This window comes from Tupaia chinensis, unplaced genomic scaffold, assembly GCF_000334495.1.
Source record: "Tupaia chinensis unplaced genomic scaffold, TupChi_1.0 Scaffold145456_1, whole genome shotgun sequence".
Taxonomy (NCBI): domain Eukaryota; kingdom Metazoa; phylum Chordata; class Mammalia; order Scandentia; family Tupaiidae; genus Tupaia; species Tupaia belangeri.
In genome coordinates this window covers 582,979-601,695 of record NW_006205314.1, presented here as the reverse complement: position 1 = coordinate 601,695, position 18,717 = coordinate 582,979, and the positions used below count along the sequence as shown (strand labels likewise).

The 18,717-nt window shown below is 37.2% G+C and overlaps 1 protein-coding gene across 2 annotated transcripts in view; it reads left to right on the top strand.

Moving 5' to 3' along the window:
• Positions 1–18,717, top strand: part of GABRA3 (gamma-aminobutyric acid type A receptor subunit alpha3) — a 249,225-nt gene that overhangs the window by 88,744 nt on the left and 141,764 nt on the right. For both annotated transcript variants that reach the window (XM_006168034.2, XM_006168033.2), the window contains exon 2: positions 5,965–6,130. In XM_006168034.2, coding sequence (XP_006168096.1) covers positions 5,991–6,130 — 140 coding nt within the window. In that variant the 5' untranslated portion in view covers positions 5,965–5,990. The remainder of the gene's footprint in view (positions 1–5,964; positions 6,131–18,717) is intronic.

Sequence of the window (18,717 nt, the reverse complement as noted above, 5' to 3'; positions counted from 1 at the left end):
GGGGCAGGGAATTCAAGAAGCTTACCTGCCAAAAAAAAAAAAAAATTCCAATTAAAAGATGGGAAAATGTGGGGGACCAGCAGATGGCATAGCAATTATGTCAGTGGACTCACACATGGTCAACCGCAGTTGGAGTCCCAGACCTGGTGGCTTGAAAATCACACTAGGCTCATGTGTGTTCATGCCCAAGAGCCCAAGAGGAGAATGGGGGAGAAGGAATTGTGGCATGGCCATCCCTCCTGGAGGGTGATTTCCCACTTTCACTCTCACTGTGTTTGTCTCTCTCGCTCTCTGGCAAACTCACACTCCCTAAGGCAAAACTTTCAAAAAAAGAAAGATGGGAAAATAAGCTGAAAAGACAACTCTCCAAGGAAGACATATGAGCAGCCAAAAAGCATATGAAAAAATGCTCAACATCCCTTATCATAAGGGAGATGCAAATCAAAACCAAAATGAGATACCAGCTAACCCCAGTCAGAATAGTTAAGATTAAACAAAAAAAATCAAGGAAAAAATAGAGAGGCAAGACTTTTATGGGACACAGAAATGGATGATTATCTGTTGATGATTATGTGTATGGTACCTTCAATTGCACTGATGTGAAGTGTATTCATGTTGGGTAAATTCACTTTACAAGCTGTAGTGATGTATAGTGATTGAATGTATAAAAATAAAGAAATAAAAATAAAGAATGATAAATGTTGGTGAGACTGTGGTGAAAAGGGAAATCTTCTACACTACTGGTGGGAAATTAGTACGGCCACTGTGGAGAACAATATGGAGGTTGGTCAAAGGCCTACAAATAGAACTACATATGATTCATAATTCCAGTCTGGATTATCTACCTAAAGGATAGGGATAAATTCAGTCAGACAAACACTTGTATATCTGTGTTTAGTGCAGCATTATTCACAATTGCCAAAACATAGAATCAACCCAAATGTTCCAGAACAGATGAATGGATTGAAAAAATATGGTACATATACACTATGGAATACTACTCAACCATAAAAAAATTAGACCGTAGCATTTGATCAAAAGTGGATGATATGGAAGATTTAATGTTGAATGAAGCAAGTCAGACTATGAAAGAGAAGCATTGTATGTCTCCACTTAATATATACCAAATGTTGACACTCTATGACAGAAACTGAAAGTTGATTGGAAGGTATAAAGGCATAGTGAGCAACTGTTAATAGTAGAAACAATGAGGGAGGAAGGTGGACAATGAGGTGTGGGTGGGAGGGAGAGAATCAAGGGGAAAGAAAAGAAGCAAAGTATTTTTTTGCTGAGAGAGATTTTTTTCTATAGGATGTGTACACTCCCTGGAGAGACAAAAAGAAACAGAAAGGCAGAAAACCCCCCCCGGGGGGGGGGGGGGGACATGGCCATGCCACAATCCCTTCTCCTCCATTTTTCTCTCAGGATTTTGGGTATGCATGCACATTCACCCAGCATGAGTTTCAAGTTGTCAGGTCTGAGACTTGAACCATGGTCAGTCATTTGTGAGTCCAGCAACATAACCATTACGCCATCTGCTGGTCTCAAGAAGCAAAGCATTTAACAAACACAAAAATGGAAAATTATCTGGTGATGATAATGTATATGGAAGTATCTTTGACTGGACAATATATAGTGTATTCGTATTGGAAAAATCCATTTTGCATGCTGTAAAGATGTACAGTGATTGAATGCAAAAAATAAGAAAATAAAATAAAAGAAGAGAAAAGAAAAAAATTATAACTAGTCTAAGGGTGGGAGTTGGTTAGACAAAGGCCACAGAGAAGATTATTTTCAAGATTACAGAGGCAAGCTCATTACTAAGGAAACACTAGATCTGCCTGGAAAAAAAAGTAGATAAAAATCCATTAAAATAAATGAAAAAAATTTGGACAGAGGACCTGGACAGACATTTCTCAAGACATACAGATTGCCAACAGGTACATGAAAAATTCTCAACACCACTAATCCTTAGTTAAATGCAGATTAAACACATAATAAGACATCACTTCACATCTGTTAGAATGATTTTTATTAAAAAGATGAAAAATAACAAGTGTTAACAAAGATGGGGAGAAAGGAAAGTCTTTCACATTGTTAGTGGGTATGCAAATTTGTATAGCCTTTATGGAAAGCAGTATGGTGGGTCCTCAAAAAGTTAAAGGGAGGGACCAGCAGTTGGCAAAATGGCTGTGTCGCTGGACTTCCATGTAGTCGACCGCGGTTTGCATCCCGGATCTGGTGGCTTAAAAACTCATGCCAGGCACGTGTACGTGCCCAAGATCCTGAAAGGAGAACAGAGGAGAAGGGATTGTGGCGTGGGGGATGATTTCTTGCTTTCTGTCTCTCTGTCTCTCTCTGGTTGGCTGGCAAGCGCATGTGCCCTATAGCAAAAAAAAAAAAACTCTCCAAAAAAAGAAAAAAGTTAAAGGGAGCAAATATGGGAGCAGAGACAAATTATCTTGTGATTTACTATAGTCATGGTCATGGGAAATGGTGGCTTGGACCAGCTTGAGGGCTGTGAAGGTGGTGAGAAGTGATCTGGGAATATATATGTTTTAAAGTCAGTAGGTTAAGCTGATAGTTTAAATGCAAGGTATGAAAGAGAGAAATCAAGGTGTGGATGCAGATTGGATATGGGTGGATTTGCTATGTGAGAGCAGAGTCCTTGGTCAACCAATCATGTTTACTGTTTTTCTTTTCTTCCTTGATTCCTTTTTGGTTTGTTTTGTCCACTGCTCTATTCCTAGAACATAGGATGATGTCTAGTACATAAATTTGCTCCGTAAGTTCTGAATGAATGGATCATTGGATTGATTTCATTGGGGCAATAAGTATAAATAATTGATTGATTGACATGGATGAGTATTGGAAACATTTGGTGGAGAAATTGAAATAGTAATAGAGAAAAGTAATGAAATGAATTAATATAAAGATAAGCAGAGAAATTGGGAGATTTGAAGGTAATATCAGGTCAAAGGATTATTTTATTTTATTTAAAAAAAATGATGTATGTTATTTTATCATTTTTCTGCTGCAGGGAATGAGCCAGTAGAGAGGGAAAAACTGACAGTAACAGAAGAGATAAGACAAGCACCAAAATAATGTCTTTGAGCAATAGACAGGGAATAGAATTTCGGGCACATTTAGAGCATTAGATAGGTACGCAGACACCTTTGATAAAGGTGAAAGGTAGAGTATTTGGCTGAGATTCAGCTAGGTCAATATAATTGATATTAGAAAGATAACATTGTCTTCTGATTGCTTTTATTAGCAAAACCATTTTGAGGTTCTGAGAGAAGAGTTGTTGGAGGTTTACAGAAAGAAGAGAAAGTGAAAAATAGTTGTCACAAAGAGTGGAAGAGTGAAATGACTTGTCAAATGTGAAACAATTTTGGGATACTTGAAGTATGTTGAAGAAAATTTAAAGGAAGTCTAAGTCATACATAATTTTGCTCATTTATTATAGCTGTATTCATATGCTAATTTACAGGTAAAGAGTTAGATTTAAACAGGATTTATGTCTTTTTTTTTCCCAAGGAAGATATAACAGGGTAAGAAAGAGGCAAGTGTTTTGAGGGTATGGTACATACCAGAGGATATATTGATTATACCAGAGAGTATATTGATTTTAATGATGATGTACTATATATGCAATCTAAGCAGGGAATAAAAGAATATGAGAACATGAAGGTAATGATGAACAGTTCAAAGGTTGTAAAGATCGATGTATTAGAGATCCCAGGTTGGAGTGAGGGTGGTAGAAGAATTGATAGTATGAAGATACATGAATGGTTTGGGAAAATGTCATCAGAGAGCTATTTGAAATCATGATTTGTAATGAAGGTTTAAGATATGACTATGGGAATGGATGTCTGGATTAGGGTAGAGCTGAGGCTCATTGGAGGGCAAGAGATAAAGAGATTAACTTGAAGGTTATAATGACCAAGGATTATTGTATGCCAAGTATCATGCCTAGTGGTATATATGAATTAGGTCATTAAATTCTCATAACATACCTGTATGACAGTATCATCATTATCAACATTTTATAGATTAGAATATTGAATTAGCTCCCAATGCCAACTTTCTATGTGGTATATCAAGGATTAGAAGGAAGATGGTTTTGTCTCTAAAACTTTTAAGAATGATAGAGTTTGGACCCTAAGTGGAATTAGATGACATTAATAAAACTCTAGTGATAAGGCAAAGAGATGGCAGATTTGACTTTTTAGTGTCTCAGTAGCAGCACTTGAGATACCTTTGTTCCAGTCAAATTCTCACAGATAGTTTTTTTTTTCTTTTTTTGGAGAGGTTTTTTCTTATTGGGCATATGCACTCGCCAGAAAGATAGAGACAGAGAGATAGAAAGTGAGAAATCACCCCCCAGAGGGGATGGCTATGCCGCAATCCCTTCTCCTCCATTCTCCTCTTGCACACACACGCGCCCGGCGTGAGTTTTAAGCCACCAGGTCCGGGATTAGAACTGCGGTTGACTACATGGGAGTCCAGCGACATAGCCGTTATGCTAACTGCTGGTCCCCTCACAGACAGTTTTTCATTTCATGCGAGTAGAGGAGTTTGTGGGCAGAGTGTCAGTATCTGATGGTCTTAGGAACTGTAATAGAAGAATCGAGGGACCAGCAGTTAGCGTAATGGCTATGTCACTGGACTCCCATGTAGTCGACCGCGGTCCGTGTCCCCGACCCAGTGGCTTAACGCTGGGCACATGTGCATGGGAGAGCAGAATGGAGGAGAAGGGATTGCGGTGTGGCCATCCCCCCTGGGGGTGATTTCTCGCTTTCTGTATCTCTGTCTGTCTCTGTCTGTCTGGCAAGCGCACGCGCCCTATAGCAAAAACCTCTCCAAAAAATAAATAAATAAAAGAATGAGTGTGTCAGTACCTTGTATATATCAGATAGTTGAATGTTCATGACGGAATGAATTTGTTTCTGGATAGATTTTATCAGCATAGCTATTCCAGAAGCAGGCCTTTGGTTAAGCATTTTCCATGTTTATAGTCCTTAAAAAACCTATATTATTAATCCCATTTTTCAATGAAGAAAGTTTCTCAGCTTCAAAGAACTACACCGTTTAGAGATGGCAAACAAGTATCACTTTATTGTCTGTTTTCTTAACCCTGTGTCTTGGTTAACTTTGACCCACACAAAGTTCATAATGCAGTCCTACATATAGGCAATTTCAAATCACTAATTCTATAATCTGTATAATTTGCTTTGGGACTTTCTCTGGGACTTTTTTGCCAGGAGGCTGTGTTTGGATTTCCCCTATGTAAAAAAAGCTGACTTTGTACTCATCTATCTCTTTATGGGGAAACACTGGATTTATTCAAGAACCGTCCTGTGTCATCACTTAGCATTTTCTCAACCTGATTCAAAGGAAACAACCTATCTGATACTCCAGGTTCTTTGATTCTCATAACAATCAATCCCAAAAGTGCCATAAATAGACTCCAGGTCTTAATATAATAAAATTTTCTACAGTGTTGCACAATTAACCAGGAAAAAGTCCTTTGTTATGCTAAAGATCAAACAAAGGTTTGGGGAGAAATAAAATGAAGACATGAGAGACGATGTTAAACTCTTGGATTATAAGAGATAATTGAAGCTGAAAGAAGTCTTGACTCACTTAGTCGTACAGAAAGGCAAGGAAAGAGATGAAGCTGTAACATAAGATTCCTGACTACTGATATAGAGCACTTTATGCTACCCTATGCTAGTGGTCTGGAGAGGGGGATATTGAGAATAAATATTAGTGGCATTGATAAGCCGAGGAGAGGGGACTGTCAAATCAAGTGTTAAATAACTGGATAGCAGAGAAGTTAAATGGTTCTAATAGAGTTAACTTTTTTTTTTTTTTTTTTTTTTTTTACCTCTTCCTCCTCCTTCCCTTTGTTTCCTTACCCTGTTCCCTTCACCTTCCCCTGAACTCTGGATCTCACAGGTCTCTACAAGTTCTTCCCTAAGAAGATGAAAATCACACAAATGATTCACTTCTACATGACCAACTTTGGGCTTCTTTTTCTGACTAATATCTTCCCTGGAACCACTGGCCAAGGGGAATCAAGACGACAAGAACCTGGGGACTTTGTGAAACAGGATATTGGAGGGTAAGAACTCTTAACTCTTGGGGCAAAAAGAAGACCGTGATAAATGTTTGCCTCAGGCCAAAGCTTCATATTTTTCTTCCACAGATGAACCCGAATACTCTGGTTTTTGATACTTATACATTGCATTGTATTTGGAAAAAGATTATCAGTCCAGACTCTCAAGGTATTGTAGAAAGAGATCTTAAAGTTCTTCTTGGGCAACTCTCAGCCCATGGCTTTATTTTTCATTATTTTTCAACTACTTAGAGTGAGCAAGAGAGACTCTCAATAGGGTGTGACACCGTGATACTCTCCCTAGCCTTGCACCAAGCCAGAAAAATGGATATGCCTACCATGCTCAGGTAGACTTGGAACGCAAACTCAGAACCTTTCCATTTGGCCTCCAGTATTGCATAGCAGTGCCCTCACTGGCAGCACTACTTTGGCTAGGTCCCCCTCTGTGGTATTGTCTCTTCAAGTCTTTTGCTCTCAGTTTTATCTCTTGTCTCTTAGATCCTCATCCCATCCCTTTCTATTGGTTCTGGCCCACTGACATTTAATCATGATTGAGAGTCTTTTCTTTTCCCTTGAGAGAGATTTTTTTTTTGCTATAGGGCGTGTGTACTTGCTGGAGAAAGAGAGAGGTTTTTTTTTAATCACTCCCCAGGGGCATGGTCATGCTGTAATCCCTTCTCCTCCAGTCTCCTCTCAGGATTTTTGGCATGCATGCATGTGCCTAGCATGAGCTTCAAGCCAGTAGGTCCAAGACTAGAACTGCAGTCAGTTACATAGGAGTCCACCACCTTAACCATAAGCCTCCTGATGGCCCCACGATAAAGAATCTTAAATTTAATAATCTTCCTTTCAGATAGTGCCTTAAGTCTTAGCTACCCTTCACAATCATACTTTTTGAAGGAGTGATATACTTTGTTGTCTCTACTCACTTTTCACCTATTCCTCAATCTGCTGTTGTTTGACTTCCATCCCTATGACTCTAAGGCAATTTCTTTTCTTTTACTATTTTCTTTTATACATTCAATCGCATTATTTGGCTTACAAAATAGATATTTCTACAGGTGAACATTTCTCCCTAATACAGTTGATAAAACTACAAAATATCTTCAACAGGTAATATCACATTTCTTTGTCCCATTAATGCTTTGCCTCCCTATTTTTCTTCTAAATGTCCTTTCTCAGACCCTCCTCTTTCACACACACTATATCTGGAATTTACATCTATATACTGTGTTTCTATATCCTTTAGTCAATCAATTTCAGTCATAGAGTGTGGACACTCGGTATATATTTAGTGGGGACATATAACCAAGATGGATAGTGTTGGTTCTGTTGCTAAAAATAAACACTTGCCTGTTTTTATGTTACCCAATTCTGTAGTAGCTTATAGTATGTTCAATGTTATCGACTTCTCCCTCTTCAGCTCCAGTTTATTATGAAATAAACATACATATAGAAAAATATAGATATATAGTTTAAAAATAATTCTCTTTGATTTCAGAGACATCACAAGCACCTCCTGGTGCTTAGATTAGGTTCTTTATAAGCAGATGAGATAAAGATGCTTGAGAAAATGATTTACTGAGAGAGTGCTCTCAGGAGAAACTTGTAAGGAAGTAACAAAGCAAGCTAGAGAAAGGGAAGAAGTAAAACAAAGGTATTATTTCATTTAGAGTGGGACCTCAATATGACCCCATGGGGAGATGTGTAGTATAAATAGCATTACAGATTTACCCTTCCTCAAGGCAAGGGGCCTAGGCTATTTTATCCTCATTTCAATCAGTCACTGTCTGTTGGCCCCCTAGATGAAGGTATAACCTTCCAGGCATTTTAGGGTAAGATAGTTCTCTTGAATAGATGGTAATTCTTTAAAGTAGCAGGAGGATGGTTTCACTGGCCCAGTAAAGGGGATCTGGACATAATACCAATAGTCAATACTACATCTGGGTTTCTTCATAATTTTATGGCTATGCTTTCTTCATTATTTTCCATACTATCACGTAGCTATATTCAAGGCCTTTGTGATATAAAGAATTTTGGTAGTCTTCCTTTCTTCATCACTCAAGTATTGGTGTTTCCCTTTGTTTTGTTTTACGTACATCTTCTTACCATATAGGGTCATCATAAAAGTCAATTTTGCATAGAAAAATATATCATGACTTTTATAATGACCTAATAGATCTTTTGAGTGATCTCTGCATTGTTGCCTTATATAAATGCCAATGACTGTCATATCATTCTTTATTTCTGACTTCTCTTGGGTATCAGACCTCTCTATTCAACTCTTTAAAAATCCCATCTCTTCCAGGGAACAGCATTACTACAAACAATCCCTAGCCTTGGAATATTTTAGTATTACACAGGATATTTTATTCCTTGGTAGTGATGTTTTTGTTTGTTTGTTTGTTTTTCCCAATTTGGCTATTGTCCCTTATTATTGGAAGTATACATCTTGAAGTAGGACTTCCCCTTAATTATTTTTTCATAGTTGATAACGTACTCTGAAATTTTCCATCTTCTATCAACATGTTTTACAGTAATTTCTGGGGCCACCGGCTACAGAAATGGATTTATATATCATCAGAATCATGGCATATTAGGTTGTTTTTGTTTTTTTTCTTCCAATCTGGAAAATAAAACCAGTTATGTTTTGTTAACTCTTGATTATCTGATTTCATTGGACCATGATAGATGTTCTCAGTAAGATTTCTTTTTAACAATAACATTTTAATGACCACTTTTTTTTTTTGAGAGGTTTTTGCTATAGGGTGGGTATGCTTACCAGGAAGACAGAGAGACACAGAGAGACAGAAAGCGAGAAATCACCCCCCAGAGAGCATGGCCATGCATGCCACAGTCCCCTCTCCTCCATTCTCTTCTTGGGATCCTGGGCACGCATGCACATGCACCCGGAGTGAGTTTAAGCCACCGGGTCCGGGACTCGAACCATTGGTCAACTACATGGTAGTCCAGAGACATAGCCATTATGCTAACTGCTGGTCTCAAGATGGTTGGTTTTAAATAAATGATCCTTACCTTTTTAAATATTAAAACCTTTTACATTTTAACTCCATGAATAGTTTTCTAAAAATGTTTTGCATATGTTCTTACAAAATATTGCCTTCTTACAGTGATGTTTTGTCATCATAAAGAACATCTATTGCATTCATTCTGTGGCTCTTGTTCTGTCTCCATCCTAATCATTGGTTGTTATGCTCTTGTTTACATTGGTTTGTTTACAGCCTGTTGTTACTTAGAAAATCAGATAGTCAAACCTTCTAGTAATTATGTTAAAGAAGAAGCCAAGAAATCCTGCCTGAAAAAGCAGAGTGAAATACTTGGTTTTAATACAGGACTATGTGGAAGTCCAGCATTTTTCTCTCTCCAGTGAGCATGTGTGCCCTATAGCAAAAAATCTCTAAAAACAAAAACAAAAATGGGAATAATGACTGCATATTTCTTGAATTAGATTTTGTTTCTAGTTTAATTTCTTCTAGTCCAATGCAATTTGTGGTTTGGGAAGTTGTGACTACTAGAAGCCTGGTTCTGAATACTAAAGTTGACACTTTCCTTCTATTTATTAGAAATAAAAGAACCAATATAACTTTAAACTATGGTATATGTTGAGAGTTCTGATACTTAAAAGAGCTGCTGCTTCTCTCTTTCTCTCTCTTTTTTTTTGCTTAATTTTTTTGCTTTCTTATGTTTTCATTTATTGAAAAACATCCATTTACTACATTATTTTATCTGTTTTAGTGGTTTATTCAATTAAATCACTTCAGTTGGCTGCTCTAGCAGATTTGAAAATGGACAGTTTATTGACTAGTACTTTGTGTGAATCATGTGCTAGATGCAATGTTTTTTAATGTTCAGTATTTGTAATCAAGAAAACAGGCACCACACCTAAAGATTGTGATTTAGTAGGTTTGGAGATAGTGCCTTAACAATCTGCCCTTCATCAAATGCCCCAGATAATTCTGATGTAAGGAGTCTTTGATTAATATTTCGGGGATGTAGTTCTCATTTCCAAGAAAGTCTCTTTAGCAAATGGTGCTGGAAAAACTAGGTATCCACTTGCAGAAAGATGAAACTAGACCCCTATTTCTCACTATTAATAAAAATCAACTCAAAATGGACTGAAGATCTAAATCTGAGGGCTCAAACTATAAAAGAACTGGTGGATAATACAGGGTAAACTCTTGGAGACATTGGAGCAGAAAAGACTTCTTAAATAAGACCTCTAAAACACAGGCAATAATCCCAAAAATAGACAAATGAGATTACATCAGATCAAAAAGCTCCTTCTCAGCAAAAGAAGTGATCATTGGAGTGAACTGACAACCCTCAGAATAGGAGAATATATTTGCAAACTATGCCTCAGATAAGGGACCGATAACCAGAATATATAGGGAACTCAAACAACTTACCTGAAAAAAAAAATCAACCTGCTTAAAAGATGGGCAAATGAGCTGAACAGACAATTCTCTAAGGAAGACATACAAATAGCCAAAAAAGCATATGAAAAAAATGCTCAACATCCCTTATCATAAGGAAGATGCAAATCAAAACCATGATGAGATACCATCTAACCCCCAGTCAGAATGGCTTAGATTAAAAAAATAAAAATGATAAGTGCTGGCAATGCTGTGGTGAAAAGGGAACTCTCCTACAGTATTGATGGGAATGTAAATTAGTACAACCACTGTGGAGAACAATATGGAGGGTCCTCAAAGATGTACAAATAGAACTAACATATGATCCAGCAATTCCACTCCTGGGTATCTACCCAAAGGATAGGAATACACTCAGTCAGAAAACTACTTGCACATCCATGTTTATTGTGGCATTATTCACGATTGCTAATAGAACCAACCCAAATATCCACAAGCAGATGATTGAATTGAAAAAGTGTGGCACATATGCACTATGGAATACTACTCTGCCATAAAAATCAAGACCCTAGCATTTGATAGAAAGTGGACAAATATGGAAGATTTACTGCTAAGCTAAGCAAGTCAGACTGTGAAAGAGACATTGTATATACCCACTTAATATATACCAGATGCCTACAACTCTATGGCAGAAATGAAAGGTTGGAAGATATAGAAGCATGGAGAACAATTGCAGATACTAGAGACAGTGTGGAAAATGGGGCAGTGTGAGAGGAAGGGAATGAAGGAGAAAAAGAAAGGAGCAAAACATTTAAGGGACACAAAAAAGGAAAATTATCTATCGATGATAACGTGTATGATAATATCTTTAACCAAACTAATATACAGTGTATGCATGCTGGGAAAATTCATTTTATAAGCTGTAAAGATATAAAGTGATTGAATGTATAAAATAAAGATTATTATTTTTTGGTAGAGAGATTTTTGCTATAGGGTGTGTGCACTTGCCAGAGACAGGGGGGGCGGGATGGCAACTCTGCAATCCCTTCTCTCCTATTTTCCTCCTGGGACTTTGGGCACAGCAAGAGTTTCAAGTTCCTGGGTCCAGGACTCCAACTGCTGTCAACTATGTGGGAATACAGTGAAGTAACCATTATGCCATCTCCTGGTTCTGAAAAATTATTTTTTAAAAGGCAATTTACAGTATAGTTAGACATATGGGATCCTGTAACTTTAGAATAGCACACATGTATAAAACCCATATTATGCATCTAACTTGATACCTCAGTTAGTATCTGAAAAAAATTGAGGCCCAGAAAGAGAACAGACTTTCCTAAAATCTTACAGTGAATTAATAGCAAAGCTAGGGGGATCAGCAGGTGGTGTAGTGGTTAAGGTACTGGACTCCCATGTAGTTTGAGTTTTTGACCCAGAGGCTTGAGACTCATGCTGGGTTGTGTGTACCTAGAGGAGAAGGGATTACAGCATCATCATCTCTCCCGAGGGGGTGATTTATCATTTTCTGTCTGTGTGTCTCTCTGTTTCTCTGGTGAGTGTACACGCCCTATATAAAAAATCTCTCTCTCTCAAAAAAAAAAAAAAAAAAAAAAAAAAGAAAAAGAAAAAGAAAAAAGAAAAGAAAAAGAAGAACTAGTAAAGCTAGGTCTAGAACACCAATCTCTAATTCCTGGTTCCTAGGGAAAACCATTTTAGCTTCATATAATAATTACATTTCTTATACTCCTGCTTCCTGGTCTGGTATTTTGACCATCATCAAATGAGAACTATATATGTGAACAGTGTTAAGTTGAACCATTATGCAGCTCATTTTTTTTGGGTCAAAATGGTCACATATCAGCAATTTCATAATTGGTAGACTAGTTTCTAAGTAGTAAGTGCAAATGAATCTTCTGTCCAGATGTCACCACAATTTATTGCTTCAGTCAAGGTCCCCCCAAAATACAGGTGAGACATTTCAATTAAGATTATTTGAGAAAGGTGGATTTGCAAAGAGGATTCGATGTTATGGTCTAGTGTAGGGGAACCAGAGGCATATAACAGGAACCTATGGTTGTCAGGAAACATGTGATGTAGAGCAAGTTTTCTTAAGAGGTGCAGAGACCTTCCATAAAGGACATAGCCAGCCTGAGGAGGATTAATAAGGAGAGAGGCAGGGAATTAAATACCCAGGGTTTCCTCCTCTTCTTCCTCTGATCTTCAGCTAAGGTGGCCAAACTCAGTGGAAGCCAAAGGCACAGGAGCCTTGCTTATATACCATGTATGTGTCAGCCTTCAAGGAAAGAGAACAGGGTGGAAAAAAAGTGGAGAATGTATCTGGAAAGGCAAACAAAATACATTGGGAATGAAATACATTTGTATTTACATGTTTAAGAGTAGAGTGAAGACTATGATTTTGGAGGGATGTGGTACTATATTAACGTTCTGCATCATGATTATATGATGGTGGCAGTGGTGACGACTGATGCTGTGATGACAACTGATGCTGTGACCTGAAGAGAAGATGGTTAGGTAGTTGCTTGTTTCCTTTCCACATTTATGGCCTGACTGCTAAAGGTATCAGTCCTTGTAAGAGTCTTTATTTTTTTTTCTAGTTTTTGCTACATGGTGTGTACACTCACGAGAGAGAGAGAGAGAGAGAGAGAGAGAGAGAGAGAGAGGATTCCACCAGGGGGATAGCCACCCCAGAGTCCCTTCTCCTCCATTTTCCTCTCAGGATTTTGGGCATGCACACACACACATGCCCGCCTTGTTTTTCAAACTGTCAAGTCTAGGACTTGAACTGCATAGTTGGCCATGTACAATCCCTCACCTTAACCACCATGCCACTTGTTGGTTCACATCTGTCTTCTTCTTGAGAGGTATTTCCTCATCCCTCTTAATCTCAGAATAAACTGGCACTGTGGCCACATATGTATTTTCCATAATTAGAAGTATAAGGATGATAAATACATCCTTCCATTTACATGCAATCTCTATTATGAAATGAATACATGAATATTCTCAGCATTCGATCATGAAATCTTAAATTTTCAAAATTGGATGTGGGACCTGAGAGGCTGTGAGTTCCTAGTCTCCTACCCTGGGCATGAATCTCTCATGTATTATGCTTGATGACTGACCCTTTGAATCCTTCTAGTGGTAAGCTAAATTACTACCATGGGGCATAGATCTAAGGGGTTGGAAAGTGCTTCCTATATTGAGCTGACACCCACATGTCTTTAATGCCTACCAGTCAAAGGCACCTATAACATTCACTTCCTTTTCCATATAATGGCTCTCAGATCTACTCCATGCTTTCTTGCCTGCAGGCTAATTCTCATGTCTTTCAAGTATTCTCCTGATGTAGTATGGTTTTTTCAGACATTGCTTCAAACTGGGTACAATGTTTTGTTGTCTAATTCAATTCTTTTGAAACTTAATTCAAGACTTTGTTTATAGTTTTTATATTCCATCATATTGGTTTTAAATTTATATTTATATAGCTCTTACTATGTACTGAACTCTATTCTAATTTCTTTATATACATTAATTCACACAATTCTCATAACAGATCTACTAGCTAGGTGATACTATTATCCCTGTATTACAGATAAAATATGAAGACACAGAGAAGTCAAGTAACTGGCCAAAGTTCACGCAGTTAGAAACAGGCAGAGCTAGGACTAAAACCCGGAGAGTGTGCTGTTAACTACTACGATGTATTGCTTTCCATGAGTTTTATGACTTTTAAGAATTAGAAACATGTCCATTTCTTTTCTGTACATGAACATTTACTTACATGAACTTATATCTCAATCACTTAGTAAATATCTTAGCCACATGGCTAGCTGAATTGTGTTAAAATTGTGATAAGTGCAGTTCTCTTACAGGACCTGGAGGAATAAGAAATATAAATTGATCCTGACATCTTCTGCTTTGAAGTAGAAATGTAGCAATTGTGACAAAGTACAGGAATAGGCTTTTGAAGTCATGATCAAATATACTTCATAGGTAATGCTGTGATTTTCTGTTGCATCATGTCAGGCGGCCAGGCTGTCTTAGTATTACTGATGTAAAATTGGATCACTTGGTTAAGGTAGGGACTGTCAGGACCCTCCATCATAAGGATATAAGCCATGAGAATGGATCATATTGGCCTTGAGCTGGTGGCTGTAATTATGGAGTAAAGAACAAATAATAGTGGGGAAGAAAACATTCCTAGTATTGTAGTTTTCCCTTCTTTCATGTCAGAATTATTTTTCCTACATAGACAGTGTAACATTTGGTTCTTGGGCTTGCTTATAAAAGTCCACTTAACCAGAAATGTTGTTGGGATAGTGTTCGTGAATTGGCACTTGGGTTACAATCATTCAGCTACATTATGAGGAATAAACTTGTATAGTCTTGCCTGGGAAATTAATCCTAGTTAAATCTACCTGTGGATTTTTCTGAAGCAATGGCTTTCAGTTAGTAAGAAGGTGTGATGGACTTGTTTTTTATTTTACTTTAACTTGGAAAAAAAAGTTAGTGTGACAGGTGGTACACATGTTGAGTTGATGTGTCTCAAGCCACTGGTTCTCTAGTTTCATACCAGTCTATAGAAGCTATTTAAGAAAAGAACAGCTATCTTTCTGAGTGTATTGGGCATATTCTAGTCAAAAATCAGGTTTGTTTATTTCTTTTTTCTCTAAGTGGCTTCTGTAAAGGCATTAGAATTCATGCAATTGAAATCCAGGCTTTTCTCATTCCTTTTCCAGTATGTAACTGGCATTCTTCATTCTTCGTGCTGAATCTTTAGTTATACCTGTCCACTTATCAGAAACACAGGGATTGTAACATGAAAATACAGGTATTATTGGGAGATGATCAGTAATCTGTTTGGTTATGGTTTTTGGTCATAAAGTGTAGTAGAATTTGAAGTTGTAAAAGTGAGTATGAAGAACAGATTGCAGAAGGCTATGAATGTGTGGCTAAGAAGTTGAGATTTTATGTAATAAACCATAGAGTTGTGGAAGGTTTGTGAACTCTGAAGAGACATGATCTGTGCAGTAATTTTGAATTATCATTTATTGATTTTTTTCTTTTTTACATTTTTCTGTCTGTTAAATGTTTTATTTCCTTGCACCTCATACCCACTCTCTACCACATACACTCTACCAACCATTTTCTCTCCTTACAGTCTCTAGCATCCACATTCTCCTCTCCACATCACATCTTCAGATCTTCAACCTCTGTCATAGACACTCAGTACAAATTGAGCAGAGATATACAATGTGTATCTTTAAAAGATTGGCTCACTTTGGTCAACATTAAGTCTTCTATATTCATCTATTTTGGATCAAATGATATGATATCATTTCTGGTAGCTGTACAATATTCCATAGTATATTTGTGCCACAGTTTTTCAACCCAGTCATCAATTTTTGGACACTCAGATTGTTTCCATGTAAATATATATATACACACATATTATTTACATTTGTATATATAATATTTATATATATAACATATATATATAATTTATATTTAATCACCATACATATTTTTTCTCTGTCTGCGTATCCCTCCTCCAAATGTCCTTCCCCAGGCCCCACTCCTCCACACACACTACATCTGGCAATCACACCCATCTCTTGTGTTTGTACATCCTTTAGTCAGTCAGTTTCAGTCATAGAGTGCGGACACTTGGTATATATTAAGTGGGGACATACAATGTCTCTCCTTCATAGCCTGGCTTGCTTCACTCAGCATTAAATCTTCCATACTCTTCCGCTTTCTGTCAAAAACTAGGGTTTTGTTGGGGTTTTTTTATGGCTGAATAGTATTCCACCGAGTATATGTGCCACAGTTTTTCAATCTATTCATCTGTACGGGGGCATTTGGGTTGGTTCCATGTCTTAGCAATCGTGAATAGTGTTGCAATAAACATCGACATGCAAGCACTTTTCCGATGAAGAATTCTTCTGTCCTTTGGGTAGATACCAAGGAGTGGGATTGCTGGATCATATGGTAGTTCTGTTTGTAGATTTTGAGGACTCTCCAAATAGTTCTCCACAGTGACTGGACTAATGTACATTCCCACCAGCAATGTAAGAGAGTTCCCCTTTCACCACACCCCACCAACACATTTTATTATTTTTAATCTCAAACATTCTGACTCTTTACAGTGTGTAATATGGTTTCTCCCAGCATGAATATAGTGCATATCGGTCACCACAAAGACATCACCATATATCCTATCATCAGTTTTTCATTCTTTCAGCTTTCGTTTATCTGGAATGATTTTGTTTCTCCTTCCTATTTGAAGGACAATCTTGCCAGATATAGTATTCTTAGATGAAGTTGTTTTTATGTGAGAGTTTTAAATATGTCTTCCCAATTTTTTTTTTTTTGCCTGCATTGTTTTAATTGAGAGGTCTGCTGTTAGTCTGGTAAGGTTATCTTTGTAAGTAACTTGGTGTTTCTCTCTTGTCATTTTTAGAATATTGTCTTTATCTTTCAGTTTGGGTATTATGTCTCTTGGAGAGGAGGATCTTCTTATGTTAAATCTATGCGCTATTCTTCGTTTTCCCTGGATTTTGATTTCTGCATGCCTTTCTGAGTTTGGAAAATTTTCAACTAATATATCATGAAAGAAATTTTCTAGACTTTTACCCATGTCTTCACCCTCTGGAATACCCATTATGAGAATATTTGGCAGTTTAATGGTGTCTGGGATTTTCTGTTTGTTGCCCTAATTTTTAGTTGTTATTTTTACATTCTTCTTGGTTGCTTGGACAAGTCAGAAATTTTGTCTTCGAGGTCATAGTTTCTTTCTTCTGCATGGCCTGTGTCATTACTTCCTTTAAGGGAGATTTCGATTTTTTGTGTCATATGCTTTAACTCCAGAAGTTCTGTTCAGTTCTTTTTCAGGACATCTTTCTCTTTTTTTTTTTTTCTCAGAAAAGAATAATGACATCTCAGTTTATTCCTCTAGTTTAGTCTAAACAGAGACCAAAATCTCTGATAGTGTTATAATGCCTATGTTCAGACTTAGACTTTTTGCTAAATCAAAATTTGAAATATTTATTTATGAAGTAAATTACTATCTTTGAAATTAAACAGATTACTGAACAATTAAATATTGTCACTAGACACATTCACATCTAACAACTTCTACATATAAGATACTCACCATTTTTCCAGTTTCAGTCTGAACATATGACTTTTAACTAGGTACACGATGCAAATTCTAGTACAGATTTTCTAATTAGTTGTATGGGTCTAGACAAGCCATTTTAGAGCTCTGCCCTAACCCATATCAAACAAGATCGATTATATCCTCCTTTAAACCTACCTTTTAGGTAAACAGACATAAGATTATGTGAAAACATTTTACTAAAGTTACTAAACAAATGTAAGCTAAAATATTTATCATATGAACTATTTTCTAATATTTGACTGACATTTTTATAATTTAGCCAAAACAAAAATTGAACATTTTCAATTCTGAAAATGCAAAATTCAGTAGTTACGCAAGGTGAATTAAACTTGTAAAGCCAGTCCTAATAATAAATGCATTCAACCACATTCTCATGTCCTTATATTAAGAAGTAATAATTATAAAAATAGGTAAAATTTCATTAAAATATTTCTATTTATTCTAGTTTAGGAGTTCTTGCCCATGTCAATGAACTGTCTGGCATTGACCACTGCATCGGGTACTTGAACAGTCATATTGTCCATTGATTTTGTCAAACAAATTTGGCAGCCCAAATGTGATCTGTCTGTTAGCCCAAACGCCAGATCAAGCATGTCATTCTCATCATCAGTGATTGTTTCTAACTTCTCGAATATGTGCTTTTCAGACATGAGGTGACAAGTGGAGCAAGCCAAGGTTCCCTCACAGGCACCTGGTGGGGCCAGTAGGTGGTGTGTGGTTAGGGTGCTGAACTCCAACAGGGTCGACCTCAGTCTGAGTTCTGGACCTGGCAGCTTGCTTTCATTTTCTCTCTCTCTGCAAAACCATCAATATCTAGATTATTTTGAACCACAACATCTAGCAGAGTGTCACCAACGTTTCCTTTGGTTGTTAATGTTTCAACATCACGGTTTATAAAGTGGATTGTTATTTTATCTTCTGAGCTGCTCCGCGCCCCCGCTGACGCGCTCAGTGGCGGGTGGGTCTCTGCGCCACCACCACCTGGGCTTCCTGGCAGGCCA